Raw genomic sequence first — 20,043 nt, 5'->3', positions numbered from 1 at the left:
GTTAAATTAATGAGAGGACAGACAGGTGGGGCAAGTGGAGAATTTATGGGAGAGAATGGACAATTGGTCTATGGTGTGAAGGGCTGGAGACTGACCAACAGATGGATGTACAAAGCAAAAAGTACGGAATAGAAAGGACAGTGGATATGAGGGGCAAATTCTGGGTGGATATTAGGGGCATGGGAAGGAGGAAAAAAGAAGGGAGAGGCTGAGGGAAGTGGGAGAGAGCAGCACTCAAGGGGAAAAGATAGCAAGGGGGAAGATTTAAAGACCGTCAAAGAAGGGGAACAATTGGGATAGAAGAGGGGAGAACCATTTTGTGTACATTTATGTAGGTGTTTGGCAAATCCAAAGATGCTTTTTTTGTGGGGGGTCCCTGTTGTCTGATGGGTGGCATTTGTTACTCAGAAGATAACTTGCCAGATACAGGTATAACTATGCTGTTTGTTGTGAAATGTTTAAAAATCTTATTAAATGTTGGACATAGCTCCAGACGGCTCCCCATGTGCCCCCTAGCCTCCCCACTTCTGTTTGGCTATTTGGGGGCCTGCTACTACCCCGTCAGCGCAGGCTACCTCACCCCAGCGTGCCCTGCATCTGAACCACACGGACGTCCCCTGATTAGTCTATTCCCTTCAGAGGAGGGCGGGGGCTTCAGAATTGGGGAGCCAATCAGAAAGAAGAGCTGCCCCATTGTCGCCTCTCGGTAGCCGCGGTGGGCGCCTGTGGGCAGGGGGCTCTCGGGTGTCAGCGGCGCAGGGGCAGTGAGCGTGGAGCGTGCGCAGCGGAGCGGGTTCGAGATTGCCTGGCCACCGCCGCGGCGTTAGGAGGAGGGATCTGCGCTTGTGCAGAAGCCTGCTCGTTGCTTTACTTTTGCAGCCCGGGGCAGGGACATTATGCCGAAGAGAAAGGTAACGCGCCTGTGTTGATTGTGTTGTGGTGCATTCCTTTTGACGCCCGTTTGCAGTTAATAATCTCAGCCTCCGGTTGCCTGCAAGCCTGGGGCGATTTTTTTGGACTGCGCTGATTGAGTCTGGGTATTTGTACTGCCTGTTGCAAAGATCTTCCACCCTTCCCTCCGGTTGCTGATTTGTTGATTTACTCCTTACTTCCTCTAACCTTGTAGTGAGGGCTGCAGTTGTCACCCCCGCCTCTCGAATGCGAACTCGCTGTCACAACTCCGATCTCTCCCCCCCTCCCCCGCCCCGCCACCGGAAAAAAATGCAGCAGCTGCAGCTTCGCCTTTTACCTCCCCCGGAGGAGTTTCCTGCTTGCAAACTCCAAGCCGTAGCTCATCAATCTCTGGGAAAAATCCCCCATGTCCTGGCTGATTCTGCCCTGGGCTGATTCTGCGTTCTGCTTTGTATGGTGCCCCGGTGATGGCTCCAAGGTAAAAGGCGGAAGGGAGAGAAAAGCCATGTTTAAAACAAACTACACCCTTCTCCTTGCCTCCTGTGACAGACCCGTATGTACCAACTCTGGTGTCAATCAGGACAGGAGTCTGCACAGACAGGGCCCCGTGCAGCACAGGGGGGATCTGCTTACACATGGTATCAACAACAGCAGAGAGTTTAAAAACAGCACCGTGGGAGACTCCTCTGTGCAACACAGCAGAGCGCTACACACCCCAGAGACGGGCAAGAGGGTGGGGATGGAGGGAGCGGGAGCTGCTTCTGCGGAGCCTCTGCCTTCTTGTGTGGCTTTGAGACTTATACTGAACGAGTGTATTTGCCTCCCTCCTCCCAGTCACTTCCCCTCCTCCCTTGTGCCTCAGTGTTTCCTTCCTTCCTTCCTCTGAGGGCTGCTACAGCTGGGATTTACTTGCGTCCCTCATTTGCCTCCCTGGCTGTGCTGTACTTTACTTTTCCTTCTCACACACTGTCGTCCTTCCCTTCATGGTGGACGATCTGGTATTTTTGAGGGGGAAGGTGGGGAAATGATGCTTCACTTGCCCACCCGCCCCAGTGACCCCCATGCTGGAAACCAGTCCAGGCAAAAGTGCAATATGTGCTTCACTGATCTTACGCTATTACGTACTTTCTGTCTGCCCACTGTCTGAAATACTATTCATAATGTTAACTTCCATAATTGTGTGTTATGGGGCTTCTTGCACCTCCTTTCAGTCATCTGATATTGGCCACTTTTGGAGGCAGGACACAGGAGTAGATGAACCGCTAGTCTGATTCTGTATGAGAATTCATTTCTTTCTCTTAATTCAGGAAGTAAGGAATGTAAAGGATTACAAGCTTGCAAATTATTTATTACTGGTTGCATCTTTCACAAACTCAGTGCCTGAGCTTCAGGGAACATCTGTAGTATTTTGAAAATGCTCATTTGTTACAACTGTTAACAGACATTTCACTAGGGCTGGCTTTTCTAAGGGGCCTATGGAAGTTACCTGGATTGGAGTTGGGGTAGCTAACATCCTTTGGCCCCCTTGAAAATCCTGGCCTGGAGCACTTTCTTTTTACTGCAATTACTAATGGAGTGTAATTGGAGACTTGACACTAATATTCCGTGGTTTAAATAAAACCAACAGACAAACCAATGACCACAACAAAAAACTCAGCAGTCTTTTAATATTAAACTAGGTCAACTGAGGAGAGGCAATTTTACTGTAATGGAGATGTCCAGAATGTCTGTCTGCCTATGACCTCCCCATAATGCAGATCATGGTTGAATCTGAAAACTGTTTTAATAGGGTAATCGTTAGATGTTAATTTCCACACACTTATGAGTTCCATTTTTGTCCTGTACTGATTCCTTGCTGCATTATGGGTACAGAAAAAATATTCAGTGCTCCACTGAAATATTTCCATTTTTAATTTTTTTTTAACTTGAGTTGATATATTTCTCATGAAATTGAGGGACTAATAGCTCTGTACATAATACTTGGCTTACATTTAAAAGATACTGTATCATTTTCTTCATCATACTCTGTCATTGCATTCTTGTCCAGGCCTAAAATGCTCCTTTTCTTCCACAGCTATGCCTTTCATAAGTGAAGACTGATGGTTAGGCTGTGCTTTGAGGAAGCCCTTTGAAGCTAGGCCTACACAGTCCATTAGGAACCTTGCAGAGCTCTCTCATGCTTCCCTCACATTTTTACATTCTTGCCCTGCATGTAGTTTTCAATACTTCAAAAATATCTTGGTGGACTGGGAAATTAAATGCGGTCTCTTCCCCCATGATTGAGGAGCACATTGTGGCTAAACAGTGGGCTTAGATTTTTGTTGTTGTGTGTTATATCAGTTAGCTCTGGTCTACACTAAAACCTTAGGTTGGTATAACTATGTCACCCCGAGCGACGCAGTTATACCGACTGAACTCACAATGTAGACAGCGCTAAGTTGACAGGAGGGCTTCTCTTGTGGAGGTGGAGTACCTATGCCAATGGGAGAAACTCACGCATTGGCATAGGTTGTGTCTTCAATAAGCACTACAGCGGCGCAACTGCAGCGCTGTAAGCATAGATAAGCCCTTAGCCTTTGAGAAGTAAGTCTGTAAAAGGAGAACTTGGGTTTTTTTTCTTTTGTTTTCTGTCATAATTAGTCTTTTAAAATTACATCCACAACTGAAGTACTTAAAGAGAAGCTTATTAAGTAAAGTTAATGTATTTAGCTTTGTGAGTCTTTGTGTGACTTAGTCTTAAAGCTAAGTGTGTTTATTAATTCTGGTTCTTGGAAAGCCCAGAAACTCATAGGAAGTAGAGACTATAGGCTTGTCCACATGGGGAAATTGACTGGCATAGCTACGGTGGAATAATTACTTCATCATTATTCTGGAATAAAGTCACTTTTATTCTGGAATAGAGTGTCCATATGGGGAAATTATACTGGCATAGCTCTTGCAGAAAAATGATTTCACTGTAGCGTTGCCAGTACATTTCTCTGTGTAGAGAAATCCTACTTGTACATCTGTTACTGAAGTGGGTTTCCTAGTTAAAACAAATATTAACACAGAAAAATGTGATTTAATACTTGTTTAGTTGGGAAATTATAACGGTCTCTACTAAAAAAAAAAAAATTACAGATCACCAATACTTCAGTTTGCATGTTTATGGGGCTATGTGTCCAACTAATAAATTTGCAGAAAGGGCGAGTGGGAAATGCAGAAGTAAAAACAGATTCATACCTGTCTTTATGCATGCTTTATTTATCTAACCAGATTGACCAGTCATGCTCCTTCTTCCTTTTGTCCCTTAACTGTTTCTTCTATGTGTAACTGAAGAAGCTATCCCTGGGGGACAGATAGCTCAGTGGTTTGAGCATTGGCCTACTAAACCCAGGGTTGTGAGTTCACTCCTTGAGGGGGCCATTTAGGGATCTGGGCCAAAAACTGGGGATTGGTCCTGCTTTGTGCAGGGGGTTGGACTAGATGATCTCCTGAGGTTTCTTCCAACCCTGATATTCTATGATGACTCTAAGTCAGCATCTGAATTGCTTCATTATCAAACAAAGGTTGGAAATTATTTTTTAATTTACTTTTCCACAGTATGCATCCGATGAAGTGAGCTGTAGCTCACGAAAGCTTATGCTCAAATAAATTGGTTAGTCTCTAAGGTGCCACAAGTACCCCTTTTCTTTTTGCGAATACAGACTAACACGGCTGTTACTCTGAAATCTTTTTAATTTAGTTTCCCCAACTCTGTACAGTACAACCTTTCACAAAGAGACTAGTGTGTATGCATGGGATAAACTAGAACATATGTGTGATACTGTTAGCAGGAAACTTTTTTTGGAGTTTGTCCTTTTTTGTTTTTGTTCTTCAGCCCCAGTTGAACTTATCTTTCAAAAATACAATATAAGCTGGTTTGGAAGGAGTACATTCTTTTATAGCTATGAAACAGGTACGTTAAAAATATCTTTGCATCAGCCATAGAAAAATGAGGAACCAAAATCTGTCCTATGACAAACTCACAATAGCATGAAAAGTCTGGTTGCCAAAGAATTTTTTTTAAAATGGTTTTAACAAGATCACCATCAAATTGCAGTATTTGTGGGCCTGAGTATTTGTGCATGATGATTGAGAAATATAAAGAGGTCAGGTATCTTGTCCAAGGTCAGACAGGGAGCCTGTGATTTAGTTGGGATTACATTCCAGAGTGATCCTCTTTGTTCCTTCTGTCTAACCATAAGACAATACTGTTTGAACCTGTTCTCAAAACATTTTTCTGCCTTGGGGTTGAACCAAATGTGAGGACTAATTGCAGCTTGATTTTTTTTTTTTAAATCTTTTTAACAACGCTGTTGACCACTATAGTACTGTTTCAAAGCAAGAAAAATGACTTAGTGGATACATCTTTAATTAGTCACATGAGTAGGTCATTTGCACACTTATTGCAATCCCAAATCCCAAGTCTTGCGGTAGGGTTGATGGCAGATTGTGGTGTATGCTTAGCAGAGATAACAAGGGATTTTGGGTTAATATCTGTGGTAGGGTACTATAGAATTCTAAAAACTCACTTTAAAAAAAATCTGTGTACACTTTTTTTTTTTAAACTATGCTAAAGGAGTATGAAGGTTGCAACATAAAGTATTTAGAAGTTATGAAATGCCTTAATTTGGCCTTATGAATTATGATATTCTGTTTAATAATATGATTACATATTACTCTTTCTACAGGACCTCATCTAGCTCACAAGATGCACAGTGCTAGCTGAATGGGTATCTATTAAATATTTTGTTTACTCCTCCTCATTAAATGTGTGGCCCCAGACCTTATTCACTGCACATCATCCAAGCCCTGCACTAAATACAGAACTCGTTTCCTCATGGATTTTTCTGTGGTTCTCTCAGTGCCTCAGTCCCTTCAGGTTTCAGAGTAGCAGCCGTGTTAGTCTGTATCCGTAAAAAGAAAAGGAGAACTTGTGGCACCTTAGAGACTAACAAATTTATTAGAGCATAAGCTTTTGTGAGCTACAGCTGAAGCATCCGATGAAGTGAGCTGTAGCTCACGAAAGCTTATGCTCTAATAAATGTGTTAGTCTCTAAGGTGCCACAAGTACTCCTTTTCTTTTTTCAGTCCCTTCACAGATTCAGGCCATAGAGCTCCCCCTCATTGCAAGTTACACTTGAACAGAACTTGTTTCGACTCTTCAAAGCTGGACAAGAAAATAATACTTTTTTTTATTTACGCCAAAAATTAAAGTTTATTACATTTAGGAATAGTGCAATGTAGAAGTGTTGAGTGTCAAAGAAACTGGTTGAGTGATGCTTCTTCTATATATATAGTTACAAGAAATTTTGTGTTCAGATGTCCAGATAAAAACAGATTGAAGTTACTTGCTTTATGTTGAAAGTGCAATTGTAAATATTTTATGAAGGGTTAATGATGTTATAAGTGTTTTACAGTCATGGGAATATTACACGTTTATAGGTGGCTGTAAACACACCAATATAAGGTGCTAGAGGTGGCCATAAGCCAGAGGTACTGAAACAATTTGTATAGTGGGGGTGCTGAAAGCCAAAGTTTACCAAACTGTAAACCCTGCATGTGATGGAAACCACTTCAAGCCAGGGCTTGTGGCATCACCCCTAGCTCTCCTATTTCTAATACCTATGCTATAAGCCATGTTTATAATCAGCCTGTTCACACTAACAATTTGTAGCAATCATTTATTAAAACATGTATTCAGTTTATTAACTCATTGTTCCCCAGTGGTTCACACAGCAAGCTTCCGAGTGTAGCCCCCTCCTTATAAATTAAAGCACTTTTAAAAATATTTGTATATTTAACACTGTTGTAAACGCTGGAGGTAAAGTAGGGTTTCGGGTGGAGGCTGCAGTTCGCGGCCCCCATGTAATAACCTCATGACCCCCAGTTTGAGAACCCCTGCTTTAGCCCATGTCACCCATCCACTAACTCCAGTTGAATTTTGGCCTGAACAACAGGTGAATTATCAGTGTAAGACCATTCACAACATTGTTCCATGTATTAAAGTATAAAGCAAATTGTATTGTTAGCTACAGTTCATCAGGTATCACAAGTGATTATCTCCCAGTATAAAAATTAACAGGTGCAGATAATTTGTTTATATAAAGGGATTTTAGAAAAAGACCTGCCTCTTCTCAATGGAGATAAAAATGGATTTGAAAGCAGAGCAGCAAGTCAATTGAAAAATGTTATTTCAGACTGTGGGATATCAGTTTTGTTGATGAGCTTCACAAAATTAGTCTACTGTGTGTAAGTGAAATAGATATGCCAAAAGATGTAGCTAACAAATGCTACACAATTAAAAGTTTGCTTTGATTAATAAATTACTGAGTTCTAATTTCTCCATTGAAATGTATCAGTTGTACCAAAAGCAATAGTTTTGCATAGGGTTGTCGGAGTCTGAGGTCTATGTTAATACTGTTGTAGCAAAGTAGTTTAACATTACATTTTACTGGAAATTGTCATAGTATCATTTGTGGAGGGTGAAGGCAAACCAGGTTATGATCTCTCTTAGAAATCGCATTTTGTAGGATTATATAGCTTCAGTAAAATTTTTGTCATCTTTAATTCAGCATGCCTTCTAAGGTACTAAAGAAGGGTGGCTCATCCACATGCTTATGGTTAGAGAGGATTTTTCAAGTGCTAGACATATACCCCAAGTTGTGATCCTTTCTTCTGCAGACTAAGTGGGCTTTTTACTTCAGTATTCCCTAAAGCTACTACCCAAGTGCAGCAGGACATAGTGTTGATTCAGTGGGTGACACTCAGATTAAGTCAGTACTGAAGAAGTGCCCTAGCATAATGAAAGAGGGCACATTATGTTTCAGGTGCCTCTTCTAAATGAGATAAAAGCCTACGTCCTATATAAAGATCCATGGCACTTTCCCCGAAGTAGGGGTATTTAATCTCTGTGTTCTGGCTAATGTGTATCTTGATTAATTGTATTCAGTCTTATAAATCATCCTATGACTTGAATTCATTTCCTGTTAGAAACAGTATTGTAATGTTCTGTGCTTCTTAAACAGTTGATGCATTTCTGTGGTCATAACAGTAGAAGATCATAGAACTATAGGACTGGAAGGGACTTCGAGAGGTCTGCTAAGTCAGTCCTATGAACTCAAGGCAGGACTAAGTATTATCTAGACCATCCCTGACGGGTCTTGGTCTAACCTGCCCTTAAAATCCTCCAATGACAGAGATTCCAGAACCTCTCTGGACAACGTATTGCAGTGCTTAACCGCCCTGACAGTTAGAAAGTTTTTCCTAATGTCCAACCTAAAATACCCTTGCTGCAATTAAAACCCATTGCTTCTTGTTCTATCCTCAGAGGTTAAGGAGAACAATTTTTCTCCCTCCTCCTTGTAACAACCTTTTTCTGTACTTGAAAACTGTTATCATGTCCCGTTTCAGTCTTCTGTTCTCCAGACTAAACAAATCCAGTTTTTTCAGTCTCTCCTCATAGGTCATGTTTTCTAGACCTTTAATTATTTTTGTTACTCTCCTTTAGACTTTCTCCAATTTGTCCACATCTTTCCTGAAATGTAGTGCTCAGAACTGGACATAACACTCCAGTTGAAGCCTGATCAACATGGAATAAAATAGAAGAATTACTTCTTGTGTCTTGTTTACAACACTCCTGCTAAAACATCCCAGAATGATGTTTGCTTTCCCCCCCCCACAACAGTTTTATACTGTTGACTCATATTTAGCTTGTGATCCACTATGACCCCCAGATCCCTTTCTGCAGTACTCCTTCCTAGGCAGTCATTTCCCATTTTGTATGTGTGCAACTGATTGTTTCTTCCTAAGTGGAGTTCTTTGCACTTGTCCTTATTCAGTTTCATCCTGTTTACCTCAGACTATTTCTCCAGTTTATCTAGATCATTTTGAATTTTAATCCTATCCTCCAAAGCACTTGCAACCCCTCTCATCTTGGTATTGTCCATAAACTCTCTATGCCATTGTCTAAACCACTAATGAAGATATTGAACAGAACCGGGACTGATACCTGTGTAGTTTAAAATCTGTAATATTTTGAAAGCACTTTGAGATCCTTCTGGGTGAAAGGTATGATAGAATAGGTTGCATCAAAACTTATCAGGGGACTATTCAGCTATGTCTGGTCTAGACTCTTTCCTTCTTCCCTCTCCCCTCTCTTCCTAGTCAGTCAGTCTCCCAGTGTTATCCTATCACTGGTGATGGCAGTAAAGGGAGTGCTAATATAGATGGGATTCAGATGGCTGACAGCATTTGTACCATTGTATAGTCTAGACCTACTTGAGCAGAGTTTGAAGATGCTGTGAGGAAATCTCTCTCTCTCTCTCTCTCTCTCTCTCTCTCTCTCGTCTCGAATGGACAGGGTCTTTTGAGAGCCTTTTTAAAGTTGGTTCACACTCAAATGGGTTCTAAAAAACTTTAAAGGCTAGTGTGGACAAGCCAGAACCTTGTTAGAATCATTTTTAAAATCTGCTTTCCAAGATATGAACTTGATATTAATTCTTAGATGGCTTTGGCCCCTCCATACTAGTTCTTTAAACCATGTTAGAACCTAAAGTAGCAGGTAACATGTTTAAATGCAGTTTGTAACAAGGGTAAATAGAACCAAATAAATGGAAGGTCACATTGTAAGGTAACATTTGGCTCTTAAGTCTTCACACATCAATGCCTCTCCTCTCTGCCCCTCCCAACAGCCAACTTCAGTTGACAACACAAGAAGCTAGGGTTGGGGATACAGAGGATGTATTACTTGGACAAATAGCCTCTTAAGGATATGTTGTACTCTTAGTCACAAATATAATTTTTAAAATAAGTGTTTCAAATACTAATTATCAGTCAAACTGTTAGAATGCATTTTGGGGACAGGAAAGTTAGAGATGGACAGACAAGAGCTTGTGATCGTTGAACAGTCACCAAGGGAGAGACTTTTGAGTCATGGTTATTCTAAAAGGTGTGTGATCTGGTACACTGTACAGCATATCCAGGTGTGGCCCTATCAGAGGGGACAGAATTCCTGGCTGTCACCCCTCCAAGAAGCCTATCCTACAGAATAAGGGTGAACCTATAACAGAAATAGAAGGGCCAAAACAGGAAATGGAGTCCCGTGTTCTGGGAGGTCTTTATGAGAGAACAGAACACCCCCCAGAGCTAAGGGGTAACCTAAGAGTGCAGAGACCCCACTGGCACAAGGGCTCTGTGTAGATTCATGCTGGATGTGAGGATGTGTCATGTGCCTTTTTCAAAGGGAAGCGGGTAGCATGATGAATCTTCTAAGCGAGAAACTACCATTCCCATCAGCCCATTTCCCACTGACCTACAATCTTCCAGGGTGGACCTGCACGTACATCCCCTTCCCCTGGTCAGGAGGGGCTGGAAACTCTGTGGATCACCCTAGTCCTGGAAGTAACCTTGTTTTGAGGGGAAGTGGTAGCCCCATGGCAAATTGGGAGCAGCAGGGAAGATAAATGCAGGAGAAACTTTTGGGGAGCCTTATACAGAGCTGGCTGCAGCAGCAGTGAGGGAACTGTGTGAAAAGGCTGTGACTCACCGACGTCACAATCAGGTTCAGGTCTGGGCACAGTCTGTGAGGAAGCAGCAGAGACTGGGCAGGGAACCAGTGTAGAGTGGCCCCAAGGAGAGAGACAACTAACTGATCCTGGCCTGGAAAGCTGCAAGCTCCTATTTCCTTGTAGCATAGACTGGATTGGAGTGGGAACCCCAGGCACGAGGCCTGAGGAACCCTAATTCTCTTTGGAGTGTCCCCTGATCCCTGAAAGGGCCCAAATAGGAACCACTATTGTTTTACCTTAAATTGCAACTGTTTAAGCCACTGTTCATACGGTGTTTTGCAATCTTCCCATTTCTGCCAACCCTAGTAAAATACCCTTTCGCTTAGCCACGTGTCCGAGTCATTAGTGGGAGGACCCCAGGGCTAGCACTTTTAGGGCCTAGTACCTGAAGTCCTTTCAGTGCTTGCTTCAGAGTCATGGCAGTCTGGTGGAATACTGGTACAGTAAAGGTTTGGTGTGCCACAGCACTGAGTAGCTGTAAGAGTTACAAAAATATAAAACTTTTTCTCACAGAAGAACATTCTTTAATATTACTTATTTGCTTTTTAGTCACAACTGCATATTCTGTGGGTTTTGCACTCATCTTTTTTTCTGTCTTTTCACCCCTGAAAGCTACTGTTAGATATTTGCTGGAGTAAATTATTTTCAAAACCAGAGGTAATGTTGTCAAAATAGCGCCTAAATCTATATTTAGATTCTGAAAATAGATCTGTCCTGATTTCAGAGAAGCTCCTTTACCTTAGTAGGTGCAATGGTCGCTCTGAAAATCAGGCTAATTCTATTTCATAGAATATCAGGGTTGGAAGGGACCTCAGGAGGTCATCTAGTTCCAACACCCTGCTCAAAGCAGGACCAATCCCCAATTTTTGCCCCAGATCCCTAAATGGCCCCCTCAAGGATTGAACTCACAACCCTGGGTTTAGCAGGCCAATGCTCAAACCACTGAGCTATCCCTCCCCCCAAATAGTTTAAATATGGATTTAAGTACTTTAAATATGGATTTAGGAGCCTCAGGTTTAATTGCTGGAAATGGATCTGCCAAGGTCCTCCTTCATGGTTCAATTTTCAGAACCAGAGCCCAATTTTGAACAATTTGACTTAAAGGAATAATATTGAACAGTCTTTAGCTTCCACTACAGTTCTACCATGCTGTTTTGACGTTGCTGTTTAATTGTACAATAATAGTAAAACAAAGGAACAAATAATAAGAAAAGAATTTACTAACATCCTGGCTCACATTTTGAAATGTGGGGTCCTAAAATTATTAGTCTAAGTGAGTTATCTATTGTAGGTGCTCAGCATGTCTGACATCTCCCATAACTGATCTGTATCCCTGAAAATCAGGCTATGTTTTTAGATGACTAAATATGGAATTGGTTTCTAATTTTATACACCGAACCTGAAAATATTGGTTCTAGAAGATAATGAAAACCTGAGCAACAAGTTTATGTAGGCTTAAACAGAACTGCTTTCAATTCAGGGATCGGTAACCTTTGGCATGCGGCTCACTAGGGTAAGCTCCCTGGAGGACCGGGCCGGCTTGTTTACCTGCCACATCTGCACGTTTGGCCGATTGCAGCTGCCACTGGGTGCAATTCGCTGCTCCAGGCCAATGGGGGCTGTGGGAAGTGGTGTGGGCCGAGGGATGTGTTGGCCGCTGCTTCCCGCAGCACCCATTGGCCTGGAGTGGTGAATCGTGGCCAGTGGGAGCCGTGATCGACCGAACCTGCAGATGCAGCAAGTAAACAAACCAGCCTGGCCCACCATGAGGCTTACCCTGGCGGGCCATGTGCCAAAGGTTGCCGGTCCCTGTTTTAATCCTTCATTCTACTGAATAAAGAAACTATTGTATTTTTAAGTGATTAAAATGAGAAGTTTTGAACACTTACCTATATATTCCTATAATGATAAAAACATAGGTTGGTTGTTCCACTCAGAATTGTATAGCGCAGTCAGGTGAACAGCATTAGTTGTAATTCAGAGTTTGTGAAATGCCCCATTAAATGCCCATGTGGCTTAAGTTATGCTGGCCAAACATCTAGATCTTTTCAAGCGGGAATTACAGAACATACATACACAATAAAAGCAGATTTAAATACATATATGGGAAAAACATTTAAATGGAAAATAATCACACACTTTTCATTTTTTGATTTATGGAAATATAATTTATACCAGAGGTATTTTTTTTTTTAATAAAAAGAGGAAGAAATACAGTTAATGTTCTGAAAGAGTATGAAGGATGTTGGATTTACACGTTACAAACATTAATCTATTAGGTTTAATAAAGAATTAGACTTTTCTTGTTTTCTGACTTGATGAAAATTTCATTGTCATCTTGATATACGTCCCCTCTTTCTTTCTTGTTTGTGTTTATGCACACACACGCACGCACACAACCAAAGGACTTTCTTTGGTGGATGATTGGAGGATTTTTTATCTTTTTCATATTAGAACTTTAAGTATACTCTTCCCTTTCATTGCATCATGATGTTGACATTATCCCCATAAAGGATTAGAAATTGATATATTCCTCTTCTAATAGAAATGATGAAGGGATTTAAATTCTAAAAATATCTAAGTCTTGCATTGTATTTTATTATCTGTAATTTCAGAAAATCAAAATGTTATATAGTTTAAAGAATAAATATTTCAGAAGCATTTCCTTTTACAGTGAAGAATGTATGTGCTTAATGCAGATAACTCTGTAGCTTCTAATTGATTAGGTAACTGGGAAAGGATAATTGCCTAGGAGATAGAGGGAGTTACTATATTATGCAGTTTTAGCAGGTTTGTAAATACTCTTTTTGAAAAGGCCAAGAAGGTGTGGAAACTGTGGAGCTCTCTCTCCATGCTATCTCATAAGAATTAATGTTGAGATGTTTCTAATCTGTAAGTAAAGTTTAATGGAATACGCTGGATAAAAGTTTAATTAAAAAGGACATGCCTTAAAACCTGATTTTTTTTTTCTTGTTTTTGGGTGAGATTTAAAAGATTAGGCTCTGATTCTGCAAATATTTAAGCACATGAGTAACTTCATGTGCTTCAAATGTGAATTCAGTGGAATTGTTCATGTGCATGAAGTTACTGCCATGTTAAACATTTTTCAGGATTGCGTCCTTTGTGGATAAAAGAAATGCAATAGATATGTATCTGGCTTTTAGTAAAGCATTTGATGCAGTATCTGTTTTACTTGCACAGTTAATTCAGATTGGCTCGGCTATGAACACTGTTGCATCTGCTAAAAATTGGTCAAAGCAGCACAAAAAAACCTTTTAATGATCAATAAGGTATTGTACTGGGGCAGGGTGGGGCAGAGGAGTTGAGAAGAGTGTCAGAGGAGTTGGTTGGTATTTAAATAACATGGGATTGAATGTCTTTATTAAAAATCTGAAATGGGAAGTAAACAGCACCTTAATTAATTTAAAAAAACCCCAAAACGAGGAGTCCTTATGGCACCTTAGAGACTCACAAATTTATTTGGGCATAAACTTTCGTGGGCTAGAACCCACTTCATCAGATGCATGAAGTAAAAGGTACAGGAGCAGGTTTGCATTTGGAAAGGAAGATGATGTCTGTCTGTATCTGCACAAGTATTTTCATGAAGTTGATGGATTTCCACTTCATGCAAACCTGCTTCTGTATCTTTTACTTCATCCATCTGATGAAGTGGGTTCTAGCCCACGAAAGCTTATGCCCAAATAAATTTGTTAGTCTCTAAGGTGCCACAAGGACTCGTTGGTTGGTTGGTTGTTTTTTTTTTTTGCTGATACAGACTAACATGGCTACCACTGAAACCTGTCACCATGCAAGGCACTTAATTAATTTAGTATCACTTTGTAAATTTCAGAGCTATTGTGAAGACAGAAATAATTAAAGGGACCTAAAGAAGTAGAAACACTAGGGTGAGTTTGGCTCACCATCCATATACCTCCACTGACTTAAATTTAGTGACACTAGCAATGAACTTGGTCTGAGTTTTAGCTTGAGAAAACCTCAAGGTAATACATGTAGGGCAGTGGTTCTCAGACTTTTGTACTGATGACCCCTTCCACATCGCAAGCTTCTGAGTGCAGCCCCCCTTATAAATTAACAACACTTTTTTATATATTTAACACCATTATAAATGCTGGAGGCAAAGTGGGGTTTGGGGTAGAGGCTGACAACTCGCAAACCCCCCCCCCCCGTAATAACCTCATGACCCCTTGAGGGTTCCCGACCCCCGTTTGAGAACCCCTGATGTAGGGGAAAACTGTTTGAGACGTATATATTCAAAGGGAAGAAAAAACCTGGACAGCAGTAATTCTGAAGTAGGCATATGGAATGGTATGTCCTTTTGCTGATGGCTGAGTTTTGTTGCAAAGCGTGTTTTGTTTGGTTTTTGGTGGAGGGGAAAGTGGATTGGGAGTGGGAGGAGTAACAGGCACCGAATCAGGGAGCAGGGAAATGATGGTGAACTCAGAGACTGCACCTAAAATGCTGTGCCAGAATGATGTCTGGAGAAAATTCTTATTGCATGGAAAATTTTAAAATGTGACTAGATAAAACTCTAGAAAAAATACATTAACGAGTAATCCATGTACTGGTAGGGGTTTCAACTCAATGTCCTAAAGGGCCTCTTTTCCTCTAACTTCTAATGTAGTAGTTAGAATGAAATCGGTATGTGCTTTTAAAATTCACATGGGTATAAGCCTGTAATTTCTGACCACACGGGCCCTTGGTATTTGGCATCATTTAATGTTAACATCCTTTATAAGATGATGTTTAATCAGTTTTACCATATCTTATCTTTCCATGTTGGCTTTTTAATACATTGCTTACATTACTAAAACTAATCCATTCACCTGTAAAGATCAATATCTGTGCAGAAGTTGCACTGCTGGGATACGATAGCCCCCTTTGGCTATCTAAATTGATTGATTGCCATTTGACCGATAAACAGTAACCTTGCTAATGTTGTTGCACTACTTTACTTAAGATACATCTTGTTTATATTTCAGCATTTTAATTACTAAAGTTTTGTCAGTTTGTCAACCTATAGCCACTTCTGTCAGATAACTCTTTAAAAATATGAAAATTATCTTAATTTTTTTCAATTTAATGATTTCCCCTGTAGCGTTGGCAACCCAAATGCCGTAGTATTGTGCTAATGTATGAGGACTAGAAAGTGAGATCAACCAGGGGGTCGTAGCTCATTCTCCAAAATGAGTGAAATGCAAAAATTAAGCACATACAAATAAATAAACTTGGTTTTATAATCCACTGTTAATAGAAAAACCTGATTTTTAACCTGTCACTTTTTAAAAAGCTCTTCCTCATCACTGATGGGCACAGGGAGTGTGTGTATAGGCATCCTGGTTAACCCAGAGATATAAAATATGTGGAACTGATTGATCATCTAAAGTTTAACTGCTGCTTAATTTACAAAACTGTTAGCTCACAAAACTGATAATCCAGACACCGAATCTGCAATGGCACTTAAGGTACAATACATATCTGTGGTCTGCTGAGACTTAAAATTTACCATTAGTTATAATATTGAAAGCATAAGTCTTGCTGGCCAGGCAGCTGGTTTGCTGTGACCATTGCTTATGACACTGATCATAGTCCTCTCATTGTTTGGTGGTGGTTTTTTTAATCCCCTGCTGTTGTCTGTCACCTTATTCTTCATGTCTGTCCCAAAGAGAGAACCTCTTTTTATGTGCTTGTACAGCACCTATCACAGTGGGCCTATAGGTACTACTGTGATGATGATGATGCAAGTAATGTGAAGAATTGCCATACAGTTAGAAAGCTTATCTATGCTGGAGCAATGCCTTTTGAACAATTCAGTGCCAACAGTATGCTTGGTGGTATACAAGGCTTGTGATGCTAGTGGTCTCTTCTCTGAAGAGTTTACAAAGTAAGTAAGACAGACATAGCAAGGATGCACTGCAACTTGACAGGTGACAGTGTCATGTTAAATACTGTGAGCCATAGCATTACCACATGGAAAAAACTTGTGGGAGAGGATGAGTTATTTAATAAACTCGGCTACTTTGAAATCAGTTCCTTAGGTGGTATGATATCACAGTGGGAAGTGAAGGGATGTTAGCTTTCTGTGGAAGGGGTCAGGAGAAAGTCCTTCAAGCCTGTGATGACTTCCAGGGGGGAAGTCCTGTGAATCTTGGGATATCCATGTAGAAAACTGCTGCTCATGCCATGTAGTTCACTGGAAATTATGTACCTGTTAGGTCTATTTATGCCCAAACCTCTCTCCTCTCCACTAGTCCACCTCCTCTTGTGGAGGTAATGCTGCATAAAGCTGTATTCTTCTGCTTGTCTTAATTCTTGCCAGGTACTCTGAACTTGTGTTGCTTTGGGGAGCAGTTGGGTTTGGATGGGGATTATGACACTGAGGCTCCTGTTTCTCAACCACACCTCCACACCACCAGTTTATTGGTGTCTATTTCACCACATCCATGCTAAAAGCAGACTGGATTGTTTGGCCCCTGAAATGTTCTAACTTTTATAAAACTATACCTTTTAGCATAACAAGTGGATTATAAACTATTTTAATTGAAGTACACTACTTGCCAAGACACTGTCAGATAAAGACAAAATGGAGTGAGCTTAAAAAAACCTCACACATACAAGTTAAATGTTTTGTCAAGATAAGTCAATATATGGATTGTGATACTGTTAAAAATATATATATGTATTTCATGGCTTCCAAAACCAGAGAGGACCATTGTGATTACCTAGTCTGATCTAATATACAATACAGACCATCGAATTTACCCAAAATAATGCCTAGGGCATATCTTTTAGAAAAAGTTCTTAGCGGGATTTAAAAATTGTCAATGATGGAAAATCCCCCATGACCCTTGTTAAATTGGTCCAATGGTTAATTCTTGTCACTGTTTAAGAAAGTACAACTTACGGAAAGTCTGAATTTGCCCAGTTTCAACTTCGAACCATTAGATTGTATTGTACATTTCTCTGTTAGATTGTAGAGCCCATTATTAAGTTTTGTTTAGCTTAACAAAAAGAAGGTTAAAGACTGATGTAACAGTCTATAAGAAATAGAGCAAGGGACATCCCACTTCATCTCCCACACAGTACATAATGGGCCTAATTCTCAATTACACAAAGGTTTATTAGTCTAAAGCCTGAGCTATGTGAAACAGCCTTCATGTAAATGAGGATCTGCTGCAAATTGCTCATGCTGTGGTGTTTTGCTTCTGAGCTCTCACCCAAGGAATGGCAACTGAAACTGTTTTTGTGATTACAGAGAGCATCATCCATTTTCTGAAAGTCTTGAAACTATCTCAGAACCCCACTGCCATGGGTTGGTGAGGGCCATAGTTGCTGAGAGAAATAGCCATACTCCATTTTAAAAGTCTCATTGTGTGGGTTTTCCTAGCTGCTTTGCTGTGTTCTATGTAGTGCTGCTTAATTTCTTGCTAAGTCTCGGTCATTTAAATTACTGGCCGTAGTTATCTTTTTATGACCTGCTATTGTGGCACCTTCCCTTTCTATCGGGAGATTGTATGTTACAATTAAGAAGTCACATTCATTATCCATCCATACCGGCTGGTAGGCCACAAATTGTTAGCACCCTTTCTATGAGCAATTCACAGTCCAGTGACCCTACAGAGTTACAGAAGAAGGTAACTCTGTGTCAAAGTTCCTTCCCCACTCTGAACTCTAGGGTTCAGATGTGGGGACCTGCAATGAAAACCCCCTATGCTTATTTTTACCAGCTTAGGTTCAAACTTCCCCAAGGTACAAACTATTTTGCCTTTTGCCCTTGGACTTTATTGCTGACACCACCAAGCGTCTAACAGATATATAACCAGGAAAGAGCCTGCTTGGAAACATCTTTCCCCCCAAAATCCTCCCCAAACCCTACACCCCCTTTCCTGGGGAAGGCTTGATAAAAATCCTCACCAATTTGCATAGGTGAACACAGACCCAAACCCTTGGATCTTAAGAACAATGAAAAAGCAATCAGGTTCTTAAAAGAAGAATTTTAATTGAAGAAAAAAAAGTAAAACCTCTGTAAAATCAGGATGGTAAATACCTTACAGGGTAATCAGATTCAAAACACAGAGAATCCCTCTAGGCAAAACCTTAAGTTACAAAAAGACACAAAAACAAGAATATACATTCCATTCAGCACAGCTATTTTATCAGCCATTTAAACAAACAGAATCTAATGCATATCTAGCTAGATTACTTACTAAGTTCTGAGACTCCATTCCTTTTCTGTTTCCGGCCAAAAGCATCACACAGTCAGAGAAGGCCTTTGTTTCTCCCCCACTCCAGCTTTGAAAATATCTTGTCTCCTCATTGGTCATTTTGGTCAGGTGCCAGCGAGTTTATCCTAGCTTCTTAACCCTTTACAGGTGAAAGGGCTTTTCCTCTGGCCAGGAGGGATTTTAAAGGTGTTTACCCTTCGCTTTATATTTATGACATGCCAACGGGACTGCTCGGGTGTTAGCCCCATTCGGACTCTCGCCTTGGTTTTAAACAGTTCATACTGGTTAATGTGTTCCTTATTCATTTCAGCCGCCACCTCAGCTAAAGGTCCACTGAGCTGCGGCCTCAGCTCTACCATGTATTGGTCTGTAGAGAGGCTGTACCCAAGGCAGGCCCTTTTGAAGTTTTCTAAGGCGGCCTCGGTATCGTCGCCTGCCTTGTAGGTGGGGAACTTCCTGGGATGTGAAGTGGTACCTGGAGAAGGATTGCTAGGGTTGTTGGTATATTCTGCTGATCGTTTGCCTTCTCCATCTCCAGTGCATGCTTCCTCTCTTTTTCTTTCTCCTCCAGTTCTTTGTCCCTTGCCTCCATTTCTTTTTCCCTTGCCTCCATAGCTCTCCTGTGGGCAGCCTTCCTTTCCTCCTCAGTATGCTTCCATTCTTTTTCCTTTGTCTCCATAGCTTGCCTGTGGGCAGCCTCTTGGACTTTTTCCTGTTCCTCCATTTCTTTTTCCTTTGCCTCCATAGCTCTCCTGTGGGCAAACTCTTTGGCTGTTTCTGTTTTGGCTCTGTCATGTTTGCCTGTCTGTTTTTAACTAACTTTACACCCAAGAGTTAGAATTAAAACAAACAAACAAAAAAACCTTGGCTTCTAAAATTTTGCTGTGCTGTAATATGATACCTATATTCTCTGATAGTGATTGTCAGCCTACAGAAAAATCCTTAAAAAAAACCCCAAAACCTAACACCTTTGTCTCCAGGCAAATAGACAGAAAACCACTCTAGTTGCTCTTAGGTAAAAAAAAAAACTAAAACAAAACCTTCTTCAGGTCTGTGAAGACTTGTGAATTTCCCTGCAGGAGGTTAACTACACTGCCTTTAGGTAGAGAAAACTCCAGCTCACAAAAGACAATTCCCTTTTGTCTCTGCTCTGGCCCCCAAGCAGAGACAAAAAAAACCTCTAACTGCTTTCAGCTGAAAACCTGCTTTCCAGCAGCCCAAAGGAAAAAAAAAATTCCCTTTTTAAAATCTGTGCTTCTTGTTCAGAAACTCTCAAATTGATCTCAAAATGATTTCAA

General features: G+C 40.8%; 1 protein-coding gene across 3 annotated transcripts in view; it reads left to right on the top strand.

Moving 5' to 3' along the window:
• The first annotated feature begins 683 nt into the window (after positions 1–683).
• Positions 684–20,043, top strand: part of HMGN3 (high mobility group nucleosomal binding domain 3) — a 29,703-nt gene continuing 10,343 nt past the window's right edge. For 2 of the 3 annotated variants that reach the window (XM_073336513.1, XM_073336512.1), the window contains exon 1: positions 684–911. In XM_073336513.1, the coding sequence (XP_073192614.1) occupies positions 897–911 (15 nt within the window). In that variant the 5' untranslated portion in view covers positions 684–896. The remainder of the gene's footprint in view (positions 912–20,043) is intronic. The other variant, XM_073336514.1, reaches the window with a different exon arrangement.

The sequence above is a fragment of the Lepidochelys kempii genome, chromosome 3 (genome assembly GCF_965140265.1).
Source record: "Lepidochelys kempii isolate rLepKem1 chromosome 3, rLepKem1.hap2, whole genome shotgun sequence".
Taxonomy (NCBI): Eukaryota; Metazoa; Chordata; order Testudines; family Cheloniidae; genus Lepidochelys; species Lepidochelys kempii.
The sequence above is the reverse complement of the archived record's forward strand: the minus strand, read 5'-3'. Positions and strand labels throughout refer to the sequence as shown.